General features: G+C 47.2%; 1 protein-coding gene across 1 annotated transcript in view; it reads right to left on the bottom strand.

Annotated features, from left to right (window-relative positions):
- Positions 1–13,914, bottom strand: part of LIAS (lipoic acid synthetase) — a 240,983-nt gene that overhangs the window by 106,282 nt on the left and 120,787 nt on the right. The window contains exons 4-5 of the mRNA XM_085642245.1: positions 9,675–9,755; positions 1,748–1,904 (exon numbers count right to left, since the gene is read on the bottom strand). Of these exons, the coding sequence (XP_085498371.1) occupies positions 1,748–1,904; positions 9,675–9,755 (238 nt within the window). The remainder of the gene's footprint in view (positions 1–1,747; positions 1,905–9,674; positions 9,756–13,914) is intronic.

Below are 13,914 nucleotides of genomic sequence, written 5' to 3' on the forward strand. Positions count from 1 at the left end.
CGCTTTACTATAAGCAGATATTTATTAACACATAAAAAAATCGAAGTTCTCAATTGAAGAAGAAAAAGACTGCGGAAGAAGGATCTAGTTCAATACAAGATAGAGAGAGAAAAACATTTTTTTCCCTTGAATCAAACGTATCTATTTATAGAAATTGACATCAAAGCAATATGCTCCTTTGAGAAGCTTAAGTAAGGGGCAGATATGGTATTATGCAGCACTGAGTTTCAAACATATATTACATTCATACTGGAAGAGATGAGGGCGCCCTTCCAACCTTCATGACACAAAACATTCTTGTGATAAGGTTGCTATATGTTGCGCTCTAACTGATGTTGGAAAAGCACTTAAACTCCCATGGTATGCTGAGCAGCAGTTTTCAATCTATTACAATAAATTAAAGTAGCCTGTCTGCTTTTTAAGAGACTGCAAAATACCCTACTCTAGAGAACAATATAGTAAGGCATGGACAGACTGATGGCAAATCATTTTCTGACTCTAACAAACTCTATTATACGGAGGTCATGTTTGACGTCAGAAACAAAATCTGATGCACAGCACAAAAACAAAGCATTTATTTTTGTTTTAAAAGTGTTTAATAATGGGCCATAGGTTCCACCTGCAAACACGCAAAGAGAATCTTTTTTTTAAAACATTGAGTAATTCTTGCATCTAAATCAGTTATGTGAGGTTGATAAGATAGAGTTTTATGGCGGGTAACTTCCAGGTTTAAAGCATTAATCATGTAGAATAAAGAACTATCAGCGCTCATTTATAGTAACTCATGCCATAGTATAGATCTCTTCACTTTGTCAAATACAGCATTAAAATTTACAAAACGATGTAGTTTTTGCTTACATAAAAATGAATCTAACCAGAACTGGTGACAAATTACAAGAGGACGTTGACTTGTAGAAAGCGCCGTCATGCACACAAATCTAACCCCTAGACAAAAGACCCTCTTGAAGGCCTAAAACACATACTGTACTATTCTGACATCATACTATGTATCATTGTGATCCAACAACTGATGTTCATGGCCATGTATAATTCCCATCACCCACTAACACACTGCATCAATATGCTCCAATTACTGCCCGTGCGACCAAATGCCACCTGTGTCTATATAATGCATTTGTGCAATTTCAAAACTTTCATAAAAATTGCATTCAAACTTTTGTTTGTCATCACAAAGTACAAGAGGTAGCCATATAGGGAAGTGCAACTTGTTGCATCCCTTGTAGCCACAATGCGTTAAAGGAAACCAAGACCAAATGAAATGTTTTTGTTATTCTCGACGTCCACTCAACTAGTCTGTTGGGCATGTGTAAAAAATAATGCTGGTGGTCCTTTCAAGTCAGGTATTGACACTGGTAGTTTGTAGCTGGATTTGGGTGCTTGAGGGAATGCAGAAGGAGAGAAAACACTGAAAGCAAATAGACATTGATGTGGGGCTGGCAATTTGATGATGCAAGAATGATGATTTAGAATAAAAAAGAAAATCATAATTTAATTGTTAAGTTTAAAACTACGATTAACGTTAAATAGTTTTTAAGAGCTTGTACAGATTTTTGTTGTTGTGCTTCAGGTAAAGTCTGGGAGAACTGGAGGACTGAGTTAGGTATATCCGCCTCCAAATGGTGATTGAGCAAATGCAAATACAGGCTGAAGAGGCTTGCTAATCACATTGCAACTCAAGAGAACTCATGTTCTCACCATCTCAGTATTATAAGCTTCATACACTAACCATCTCTGTCCACTGACGTTAAGACAACGTAGTCTAAACCCCAATCAGCGATAGCCTTTGCAGTGTTGTATGGCTCATTGGGGTCCAGGGGGCCTGGATTTCTTGATGTTTTCACTGAACAGAATCTGCAGCCTCTAGTACACGTATCTCCCATCAGCTGAAAATAAAGAACATATTTTAAGAGCTTTGTACTTTAACCTGAATCGTGCAACATATCTAAAATAGACTGAATATTCCATCAATATAAATACTCCATGGCTATCAAATCAAGTTGTACAGCTTATAAAATACCAAACCTATAACACATAACCATGGTCATTGTGGTTCAACATTTACAGTCACTGGAAAAAGCTGGTGTGACATTTAATCAATATTATAAAGGTTACAGTCACCCTGCTACAGGTTAATCATACAAAATTGAACATGTTAATGCAATTGTTAAACATGTGGGCTAAACGCTGCCTTCAGAGAAAGCTCACAAGTGGATTGTGTCAAAAAGATAATATTACTAGACAAACTAAAATCTTAAAATTCCCATAAAAATGTTGTGGGCAATAAAACCACAGGATATAAAGTGTAAAAAACAAGATAGCCTATTTACAAAAATTACGTTGAGGTAGAAAGTCAAAGACAAGCATACACACAGTGTCAGAGTGCTGGTTAGAGGCGGCAGACCCGTAAGCAGAGAATCGGCCAGGGACTAGGGTTCAATTCCCGACGCGGCAGGGTCGTGGACCAGGGTCAAAACGGACTCGATAATTCTCGCCTCGGTACCTACTCTAACCAGCAACACACTCGGCAACTCTGGGCATTAAGCTTGCCTCATCTCTACAACGGCCCCCCACAGACGCCGGGGATGCCTGGTTTCACCTTGGAGATACCCAGAAAGGGACCATCTCACAGGGATAGCCAGGACGGGTTCCCCAGCGGTCTATAGCGCCGGGACACTTCCGAGTAGCTGGGCGCTGAATAAATTAAAATAGCATAACATAACATATAATACTTTTTTCCATATTTCATTTAAATGACTGTCCTATCAGATGAACCCTTTAATGAAACAACCAAAAGAATTTTAATGCAACTGAATATAACATAATGATTTTCTGTGCCAGAAAAAAATAATACATTCTCTGCACGTGAATTTCCTTTTACAGCAACTGCACTCAAGAATAAGTAAATAGTTTATTCTAGAGGATGTATACATCATCGATGGAAGACCACGAGTGAATTCAAGTCATGGGATCCAGTCATTACCAAATGTGAGTGTAGTGCTATTAATTAGTAGTAGAGACAGGGAAGCACAAATACTGCTCATCTTAGTGAAGTGAAAGGTTTGGTGAGAGTGGCCGTTTTCGGAGTATTTTTACTCTCAACTTTCAAAACAAACATGAAGGAAAATGCTTCCTGCAGTAACGCTGTCAGGCATACGGGAAGCAGTGTCAAACCACACACTTTGTAGGGCATTATCTAGCTTTTAATGTCAGATGCTTGCCATCATCCATTTGTAAAAGTAATCTTACTCGGTGGAGTAAAAAGTAATTAACGACCTTTGGAACCAAAGCTAGACAAGATTCCTTACCTCTGTATCTCATGATCATGGCGCCTGGTCTTTCAAGGTTATGCTCATAGTTCTCTCCCTACTAAATGCTGCATAACTGCTCACAGAGGTTTTCAACCTGTATTGTTTTTGGAATTCTCATTGAGAGTGACCGCTAAGCTGTTAATCATATAGGTCAACAGTCATATAGAAGATGCTCTACTGTCCGCACTACCACAAAGTCACTTAAATAGGAGTTTGGTGAGACAGAAACAAAATCCAATTTCAACGATATTCCTGCATATTTCTAGTCATAGCCTATCCACATTTCTGGACATAGCCCATGCACCTTTGGAGGGTGTTGTTCCCTTTGAGGGAGTGTTTACAGACAAGTGTACTGGCAATCAGCCATCACAGCCTCCGAAACATGTCTATCACACATTGGACTCCTTCACAATATATAGCCCAATTCTACCGATTACCTATTAAATTATTTGGACTCAATATAAAATGTACTGCCACAAATTCGATCCCATAGAAGCATTTCAATGAAGAGCTGCTCGTCGATGCAAAAAACTGAAAACTAAATTGAACCAAAACTTCTTTAAATGGGAGACAGCAGTTTAGGCATTCAACACATCCCAACTGAATATGTTAGCCTAGATTGCTTGGTTGCTAAAAGGAATTGCTGTGCATTATGATTTCATCCGAGTCATTTCCAAAACACATGGCAAACTACGTTGCACTTGGCAAGACGGAAAGACTAAATACAATCTTGGAAAGCTGACATCTCCGCAAGCAGAGCTTTTCAGAGTCTGGAGGAAATTTACGCCCTTGGGTCCGCACCTGAATAGCATTATTTCCTATCGCGAATCTAGGAGATCAAACAGTGAGCAAGTAACGATCAGCCCTCAAAGGCCATCTCTGCGGAACATGTGGTGAGATCTTGCAATAGAGGTTTTAGAGAGGCCTGGCTTTTCAAGCATTGATATCTCAGGCAAAGAGTCTTGAAACAGATTCTGCCCTTCTGCATGCCATAAAAGTGATCTATCATAAGGTAAGCCTTACCCAGTAGGCGGAATCTGTTTGACGGCACTGCACGTCATGTTCTGCACAGACTGGTGAACTGGACCGCTAAATGCATATGTGGTTTGAATAATTAATTTTAAAGAAATGGGAAGGTCACTGGGCATAAAAGGAAGCGTGTTAATAGCAGGCATATAGAACCCTGTGTAATTTCTTGCTAAATGTACCAGTTTCGCATTCAATCAATCAATCAGAGTACTTGTAAAGCGCGCTACTTACCCGTGAGGGTCTCAAGGCGCTGAGGGGGTGAGGGGGTGCCGCTACTGCTCGAAGAGCCAGGTCTTGAGGAGTCTTCTGAAGGCGAGTAGGTCTTGGGTCTGCAGTAGGTGGGCAGGGAGGGTGTTCCAGGTCTTGGCGGCGAGGTAGGAGAAGGATCTGCCGCTGGAGGTCGTTCGTTGGATGCGGGGGACAGCAGCGAGGGCGAGGCTGGCGGAGCGGAGCTGGCGGGTGGGGGTGTAGAAGCGGAGTCTGCTGTTCAGGTAGGCTGGTCCGGCTTTGTGGAGTGCTTTGTGTGTGTGGGTGAGGAGCTTGAAGGTGATCCTCTTGTTGACGGGGAGCCAGTGTAGGTCTCTCAGGTGGAGGGTGATGTGGCTGCGGCGTGGGACATGGAGGATCAGTCGGGCGGAGGCGTTTTGGATGCATTGTAGTCGTAGTAGGTGTTTGGCTGGGATTCCTGCGTAGAGTGCGTTGCCGTAGTCCAGTCTGCTGCTGACGAGGGCCTGTGTCACCGTTCTTCTTGTTTCTGTCGGGATCCACTTGTAGATCCTGCGTAGCATGCAGAGGGTGTTGTAGCAGGAGGAGGAGACGGCGTTGACCTGCTTAGACATGGAGAGGGAGGAGTCGAGGATGAATCCTAGGTTGCGTGCACGGTCGGTGGGTGTCGGTGCTGTTCCCAGTGTTGTCGGCCACCAGGAGTCGTCCCAGGCTGAGGGGGTGGGTCCGAGGATGAGGACCTCCGTCTTGTCCGAGTTCAGCTTCAGACGGCTGCTCCTCATCCAGTCGGCGACGGCCTTCATTCCCTCGTGGAGGTTGGTTTTGGCGGTGTGTGGGTCCTTGGTGAGGGAGAGGATGAGCTGGGTGTCGTCGGCGTAGGAGATGATGTTGAGGTCGTGATGGCCGGCCACTTGTGCGTGGGGTGCCATGTAGACGTTTAACAGTGTCGGGCTGAGGGATGAGCCCTGGGGGACGCCGCAGATGATGTCGGTGGCTTCGGATCGGAAGGGTGGGAGGCGGACGCTCTGGGTTCTGCCGGAGAGGAAGGACGTGGTCCAGTCGAAGGCCTTCTCTTGGATTCCGGCTTCTTGGAGGCGTGTCTTTAGGGTGCGATGGCAGACCGTGTTGAAGGCAGCTGACAGGTCCAGGAGGATGAGGGCTGTTGTTTCACCGTTGTCTAGTTGGCGCCTGATGTAGTCTGTGGCGGCGATGAGGGATGTCTCGGTGCTGTGGTTTCGTCTGAATCCGGACTGGGACGGGTCCAAGATGTTGTTGTCTTCGAGGTGGCGGGCCAATTGTATGTTGACGATTTTCTCGATGACCTTCGCCGGGAACGGGAGCAGGGAGATGGGCCGGAAGTTCTTGAGGTCCTTGGGGTCCGCCTTGGGCTTCTTGAGGAGGGCGTTGATTTCGGCGTGCTTCCAGCTTTTGGGGAATGTCGCTGTTTCGAAGGAGATGTTGATGACCTTCCGTAGTTGGGGTGCGATGGCTGCGTCTGCTTTGTTGAATACATGGGGTGGGCATGGGTCCGACGGAGATCCTGAGTGGATGGAGTTCATGACCTTGTGTGTCTCGTCGTCGTTGACGTTGGACGAGGAGGTCAGGCGGTTGGTGCTGGTGGTGTTCGCAGGGGAGGTGGAGTCTGGTGTAGTCGGGCGGTCGTCGTCGCAGTTCTTGTGAGGGCGGGATGTCGTTGGCGTTGGCACTGGGGTTGGAGAGTTCCTTTACGATGCTGAAGAGTTCTTTGCTGTTGTGTGCGTTGTTATCCAGGCGGTCTTTGAAGGAGGATCTCTTGTCTAATCTGATGAGGTGGTGATGTCTGCGGGTGGCATCCTTGTGGGCTGCGTGGTTGTCCGGTGTGTGTTCGTGGAGCCATTCCTTCTCCAGTTTCCGGCATGCGCGTTTGGAGGTCTGGAGCTCGTTGGTGAACCAGGTGGCTCTCTTGCTGGCGTGGTTGTTGGAGTGTTTCTTGAGCGGGGCGAGGGTGTTGGCGCAGTCGTCGATCCACTGTTTGAGGTTGCGGGCAGCGGCGTCTGGGTTGGTAGGGTCTGTGGGTGGGTTCTGGGCGAGGGTGGTGATCAGCTGGTCTTCGGTGACTTTGCTCCAGCAGCGGCGAGGCAGCTGTTGGGTGCGGTGGTGCGTGGTTGGTTTCTTGAAGGTGAAATGGATGCAGCGGTGGTCGGTCCAGTGGAGTTCGGTGGTGTGGTCGAAGGCGACGTGGGTGCTTGTGGAGAAGACAGGGTCCAGCGCGTGCCCGGCGGCGGGGGTGGGTGCGGTGACGAGTTGTCTGAGGCCGAGGTTGGCGAGGTTGTCGATCAGGGTGGCGGAGTTGGCGTCGTTGTTGTTCTCGAGGTGGAAGTTCAGGTCCCCGAAGAGGATGTAGTCCGTGGAGGCGAGTGCGTGGGTGCTGGCGAGGTCGGCGATGGAGTCGCTGACCTGAGCCCAGGGTCCAGGGGGTCTGTAGACAAGTGTTCCTCTGAGGGTGGTGTTGGGGTCAGTGTGGATTCGGAAGTGCAGGTGTTCGGCGGTGTGGAGGGTGTCGTCTGCGTGGGTGGCGACCTTGAGGGTGGACTTGTGGACGATGGCTATTCCTCCTCCGATTCCGTTGGCGCGATCCCTGTGGGTGATCTTGTAGCCGTCCGGGATGGCTATGGCGATGTCGGGCACCGAGGAGTCGTTCCACCAGGTCTCGGTCAGGAAGGCCATGTCTGGGGCGGAGGTGTCGAGCAGATCCCAGAGCTTGATGGCGTGTTTGCGTGCGGAGCGGGTGTTGAGGATCATGCAGCGTAGGTGGTTGGGTCCAGTCCTTGGAGGTTTGGTGGCTCTGTTGCAGGTGAAGCTGCAGGTGCGGCAGGAGAAGGGTCCGTGGGTCCGTTTCGGGGCGGCCTGGAAGCAGGTGTGGTTACGGCCAGCGTCGAGTGCGTGGAGGGTGCTGGCGTCGTAGCGGTGTCTGGTGTTGTGGCGTTCGCGGGGTCCAGGGGTTCTGGCGCTGGGCGCGGTCCAGGCGCGGATGGGCGCAGACGGGCTTGAATTAGGCACGCCAGCGGCGCAGCCGCGCAGCATCCGGTAAAAGTGGGGAGGTGGGAGGGAGGAGCAGGGGGCACAGCGGCGGGGAAGCATTGGAACAGAAATCAAAATGGGGCACAAGAGGGGAAAAAGAGTGGCACAGAAGGCAAAAGGGGCACAAAGGGGGGGGGGAACGAGTGGCACAGAGCACAAAAACGGGGCACAGAGAGGGGGAGCAGTGGCACAGAAGCCAAAGGACACTTACCAGCGAGTCGGCAGCAGCAGCAGGGGCACACAGTCGGAGCTGCGTGGAGGGGGAGCGACCTACCAGGATGCTTTTTAAATATCATAGTCAGTACAGCACTTTAAAAAAAAACTACATCTCTTCTTCCCCAAATACTTCTTTGTGTTCGTTAGCCCGCCCTCCAAAGTATATGCTGCTCCTGGCTACCTGCCAGCTCTCAATGCGACAGGTATTTTTTTATTTTTAGATCCAGTTGCAGCAACAATCTTGCAAACTGCTGTATTTTAAAAAAGCGGCTTCTTTTAGTTCCACCTGTTGCTTCCACGCTGGTAGGCAGCCTTTGCATCGGTGATTGTACCCGTGCAGTCGCCGCCAGACTGACGACACCTCTAATCCATCCAACGAGCTTATCCGCTTCAGGAGAGCGGTGTCTCGTTCCAGCCACAGAAATAGCGCAGACGTCACTATTATACAATGAGTAACTCGATCGCCCGGGGATCCGAGCACTGTGGAACGGTGAGCAAAGATACACACTCGCATAGTGTTTCCCTTCAGAGGGCTATTCTGACGTTCCACACGCCGATAAATGTATGAGTCGTAGAAAGGCAAGGAGTTCAAGTGCCCAACATTACTTTGTTAGATCTAGTCTATTCAAACAAGTGTGTGTGGAAACGTCCCCTCTAGGTCTGAGTATTGGGTAGTAAATAAAATTTGTGTTTGAGGCCAGTAAATCACATTTTCATGGGAATAATATACTTCCTCTGGATGTAAAGTCAATCAGTCACAATTTGAAACTTTGTGAAGAAAATGAAGAATTACTATAGTCAAGCACTTTGACCCTAATCAGTTGTGCTCCTGCATCTACTAAAATCAATTGAGGGTATCATTTAGATTTGGTGTTAAGTGCACACAGCCCACTTGTTTATCACAGACCTACTCAAGTTACCTATTGCCAAAATGTATTGACAAGATTGTAATGGTCTAACACAACTGGAGTGGGGGAGGGTCCAAGGGAATGAGTTTAAAGACCGGCGAAGAGCATATCCCCTAATTATAATCAATACTCACACAAAACAACCTCGGGTCTCTAGTGGCACACAAATATGCAACAACTAGCGTGCATGGAATATTAGAAGGACTGAGGCATCATACTGTCTCCCATATAAACAGGGGGATAATTCCTTTTAGGACAAGAACCCTCACCCACCATAGGTGGCATGCTTCATTATATGGGTTTCTCCTCCCAGTAGGAACCTAGTCCTACTGAGGGCTACAACTCCCTCACTGTGAGGTAGGAGCTTTGGGATGTTTTCTCAAGATGGTAACAGAGTAGGATGCTAAAATCCCATATGTGAAAGATAAGTGTGGTGAGAGTGCAGTGCAATAAAGTTTGATAATGTGTATATGCAGTGGTGAAGTTAAAACTACTTAGTGGATGCAAAAAGCGATTCTTTATTGACTTGCTCCAACTGGTAGGGTTAAAAAAGCAGTGCAAGGAGTAGTATTGATTTAAAACTACTCAACAAAAAACAAGGTCGACATGTTTCAGCCCTATAGTGATCAATAAGATGTATCTGGGCTTTCTTCAGGAGCAACAATATATCATCGATTGCTGCTGCTAGTGGAAAAGGTGAAAAAGTAAAAGGAGAAGAAGATAATACACCAGTAATCCAATTTGTTGATGAAGGGTATTACTGGGATTATCCATATAATTTGGATAAGGAGCCTCACCTCTACCTGCCGACAGCTCAGGGAAGGGGGCCCGCTCTCTCCGTCGGTACCCCGTTGCGGTACAGAGCTGTGACAAGATTTTAATGGTACCAGCGCTGGATGGAACTCACCATAATTGTTGCTGTAGCTGTCGCATATTCTCCTCCGCCCCAGCACTCGCCAATATTGGGACAACGTGCTTCTTCACACACCTGCAAACGAGAAATATTTCAGATGATAACTCTATTCAAAAAGTATCTTTCTTTAACACTCGGGGCTATGCCATGCGATACACACAAAAATGAAGTGGTTCTCTTTTATAGAACTGTTCCAAACCATATATTAAACAGCGTGTCTACTGCAGATTATCCGCATAAATAGAAGTGCAAAACTGCAGAAGAGATTACATTTTTACTTGTGGTCCTTGTTCTGAATCCAAGGAACCTTCACTGAGGTCATAAACATGGAATATTCCCGCCTGGGTGTGGGGAGCCCGGAACACTTCAATTACAAACTTTGACTATGTATTCTTAGCAGGTGTGCAACGCCCATAGCGCTCAAAGGGCTTCAGTCCCCCACTCCTCCCGTCGTACGTGTCAGCCCGGGCTTAGACAGCTTCCCAGACACACACAGACAGGTCTTGAGCTGCTGTGGGCTGGCTGGTCTGGCGTCCATCTTATTGCAGCCGCACCAGAGTACTTCGCAGGTCTTTAAAAGACCATTTACTTGTTAACGAGGCGTTGTTGTTTTTTTCACCCCTTCTTAGAGTCCCTGCATCTCCACTCTGCGTATAGCTGGAACAGCTAGCCCCAACCCCGCAATTTTGATTAGCCCCTCCCCCCGCACGAAATTTGCCTCTAGTTGCGCCTCTGATTCTTAGGATGTGAAAACTCCATAGCCTGCCAAGCTAGATGTTTTCTGAATTATTATTATTATTATTTTTTTTAAATACATAAAGCAACATTTCTGTAACAAGTTTCAACATGCTGCTACCACAGAAAACTTTTTAAAAAAAGAAAGCTCATTGAGGAATAACAGTCAAATAGGCTAAATCCACAGTCAACTGAAACAAGCATTTTCAATGCAATAGGGACCAGATGTACGACCATTGATGTTTGCGAGTCGCAAATTGCGAGTCGCAAACATCAATGTACAACAGTGTCAGAGACACTATTTGCAATTCCCAATGGGGTGGCAAACTGCATGCCTCATGCATATTAATGAGGCTGTCGCAATTTGCGACCCCATTGGTAATGGCTTGCACTGCCAGGGATGGTGGCCTGCTGGGGTCAGCAGACCACCATGTCTGGGACTGCTTTGTCAATAAAGCATTTTTTTAAAAAAATGCGGCCCATTTTCCTTAAATGAAAATGGATGCATTAAAAAAAAAAGAAATGAAACTTTTTGTTTACTTTTTTAACTGCATGTAGGTGGTCCCTGGGACCACTGCCTGCTCTTAAAAAATGTTTGTGCGCCCATTTACAAAGGGGAAGGGTTCCCCTGGGAACCCCTTCCAGTTTGTGAATGGTTTACCACCCTCTTAAAGAGGGTGGTAAACTGCAAGTGTTTTGCATTCTTACATAGGGTTCAGAGTCGCTATTAGGAATGGAGGCCCTTGGAACGCCCTTTCCTAATAGCGAGTCTCTAACCGTATTTTGCGAGTCGCTATTACATTAGCGACTCGCAAAATAGGGTTGGTACATTGTGCTACAGTTTTTTGCAGTCGCAAAAGGGCAAAATGCCCCTCTGTGACCGCAAAAAAAAGTCGTACATCTGGCCCTAGGTCTAGCATTTTTTAGAGTTAGAGGTGATGATGTTTTAAATGACAATGTCTTTTACCCATGTGTTTTGGTTTGGAGTGGAGTGGATGTATGTGGTGTGGAGAGGAATGAGGTGGTGCGGATTGGAACGGTTAATTGCGGAATTGTGTGGCGTGGAGTGGATTTGTCTTGTGGAATTATGTGGCAGGGTGTGCAGTAGAAAAGAAACATGGGAATCACAGATACTGGGAGATACAGACAATACGAGCGCCTAATCTAAAGAGAGAACACAAGGAATGGGGAGATATATCGACAAACTTTGGGCACTTCTTGTGTGGAGAAACACTGTGCATGCGATCGCCTCTATACAGCCAGTGTTCGAAGGCAAAATAAAACAAGCATTGGCACAGCCAATAGGTCTCGCCTTTGGGACCTTATAAGTATTTAGCCAGAGAGAATTCTAGCAACTTCTTCCTGCCTGTCCTAATGCTTGTTTGTTATAGTTTTATTTTTTGTTATTGGGGGGGGACATAAAAAAACGGGAGGTTGGAGGCTGGGAAATAGTACCGGAATTACAACATGAGCAGCAGACAGACTTTAGGAGAGAATCAACAGATGGCAGATTCTGAGGGAAGACTGAGGTGGTGCTGAGAAAGTGGTATGCTGATGCGGAGGTGATGCGCAGGTGATGCTAAATGATACTCAGGTGGTGCTGAAGTATGGTGAGGTAGTACTGAAGTGGCGGTGTGCTGGTGCAGAGGGGATGCTGGGTGATACTGAGGTGGTGCTGAGTGATGCTGTGGTGCTACGTCAAGCTGAGGTTGTGGTGCTGCACTGGTGCGGAGTTGGTGCTGTTCTGAGGTGATACTGTGCTGATACAGCGGTAGTGCTGATGCTGAAGTGGTGCTGCGTTAGTGCTGAATTGATGCTGAGGTGGGGCTGTACTCGTGGTGGTGCTGTGCTGATGCTGAGATGGTGCTGTGCTGATGTTGAGGTGGTGCAGCGCTAGTGCTGAGGTGGTGGTGGGCTGGTGCTGAGGTGGAACTGTGCTGGTGCTGAGTCGGTGCTGCACTGATGAAGTGGTGCTGAGATGGTGCTGTGCTGATGCCGAGGTGGTGCTCAGGCGATGCTTAGTGACCCTGAGGTTGTGCTGAGTCATGCTTAGGTGGTGGTGCTGAGTTGGCACTCAGGGGGTGCCTAGTGATGTTGATTTGGTGCTGTGCTGATGGTGCGCTGTTGAGGTTGTGCTGCAGTGATGCTGAAGTGGTTCTGTGTAGTTGCTGAATTGGTACTAGCAAAAAACTGATGCAAAGTAGACAAGCATTGGCATAGCCAATAGGTCTCGCCTTTGGGACCTTATAAGTGTTTAGTTATCCAGCACAATATCCTTGGTCCAACAACATCAAGTGCTGCATAGCTAAACACTTATAAGGTCCCAAAGGCGAGACCTATTGGCTATGCCAATGCTTGTTTTGAGTGAGTGGCTCGTGCAGGTATGCCACTGTGAGGTAGAGATGCTGCGAGTGCTTTTACAGGAGCCCCTGTGACATTGCGCCTCTTCAAAATGTATCTTCGGTCTGGTGTAATACTTCTAGCCCCTATTCCCGTCTTCTCACACCCAAATGCATCCTTAAATGTCCCATGTACAGCCGGGGTTGACATTCCTATTACCCCTGCCCTCCAGTGACAATTTACCTGTCACGGTTGGTGGTGGTGGTGGACGTGGTGGAGGTGGTGGAGGTGGTGGATGTGGTGGTGGTGGACGTGGCGGTGGTGGACGTGGTGGTGGTGTTGGCAGTGGACATGGTGGTGGTGGTAGACATGGTGGTGGACGTGGTGGTGGTGGTGGACATGGTGGTGGTGGACGTGGTGACTAGGGTCAAAACCCCTCCCTGCACTACTGAAGGTCTAGAACGCAAAATGTATTCCCATGGTTACGTACGGATGTGATATTTGGGGCTACAAGGACGTGAAGGGTATACAAGTGGCGGAGAATAATTTTATGCGCAAACTTCTTGGGGTCCCTGTTGCTACTCCCATCTACATTCTGCAAGAAGAATTGGGGGTAGGGTATATTTCGGACAAGATTGCAGTTGCCCCGTTGTTACGTTGGCTCAGAATCTGGGCTCAACCTTCCCCAAATTTAAACCAACTCATAATCTCGGATTGCATTGCGCTAGAGGGAGCCCTACACATCCCTTGGCTGAAATACATAAAGGACGGGACAAGATGTCTTGGTTGTCCAGAATTGTTTTTGACCCCGAGGCCCTTGGGCAAGACCGCGATTATAGATTTTAAACGTCAGTTTATGGATAGGCGGAAATGCCTCAGGGAGGAGGTTGAGTTAGCTAAACCCTTGGTGAGAAGGTCTGTTACACTGAGCTTATGTCCGCAGCTGCAACCATATTTATCTTATGTCAACAAACCATACCATCGTTTTGTCTTGACAAGATTTAGTTTAAATATGGTTCCCTGGCTGCTGTCATTTCCGAGAGGATACTCAAAACCGGAATCACTAAAACCCTGCCCCTGTGATAACTTCTCGGAACAGGATACCTTGCACCTAATGTTCTTCTATGCTTATTATGATTCTTTGCGCAGAGATTGTCAG

This window comes from Triturus cristatus, chromosome 2_2 (genome assembly GCF_964204655.1).
Source record: "Triturus cristatus chromosome 2_2, aTriCri1.1, whole genome shotgun sequence".
Lineage (NCBI taxonomy): Eukaryota > Metazoa > Chordata > Amphibia > Caudata > Salamandridae > Triturus > Triturus cristatus.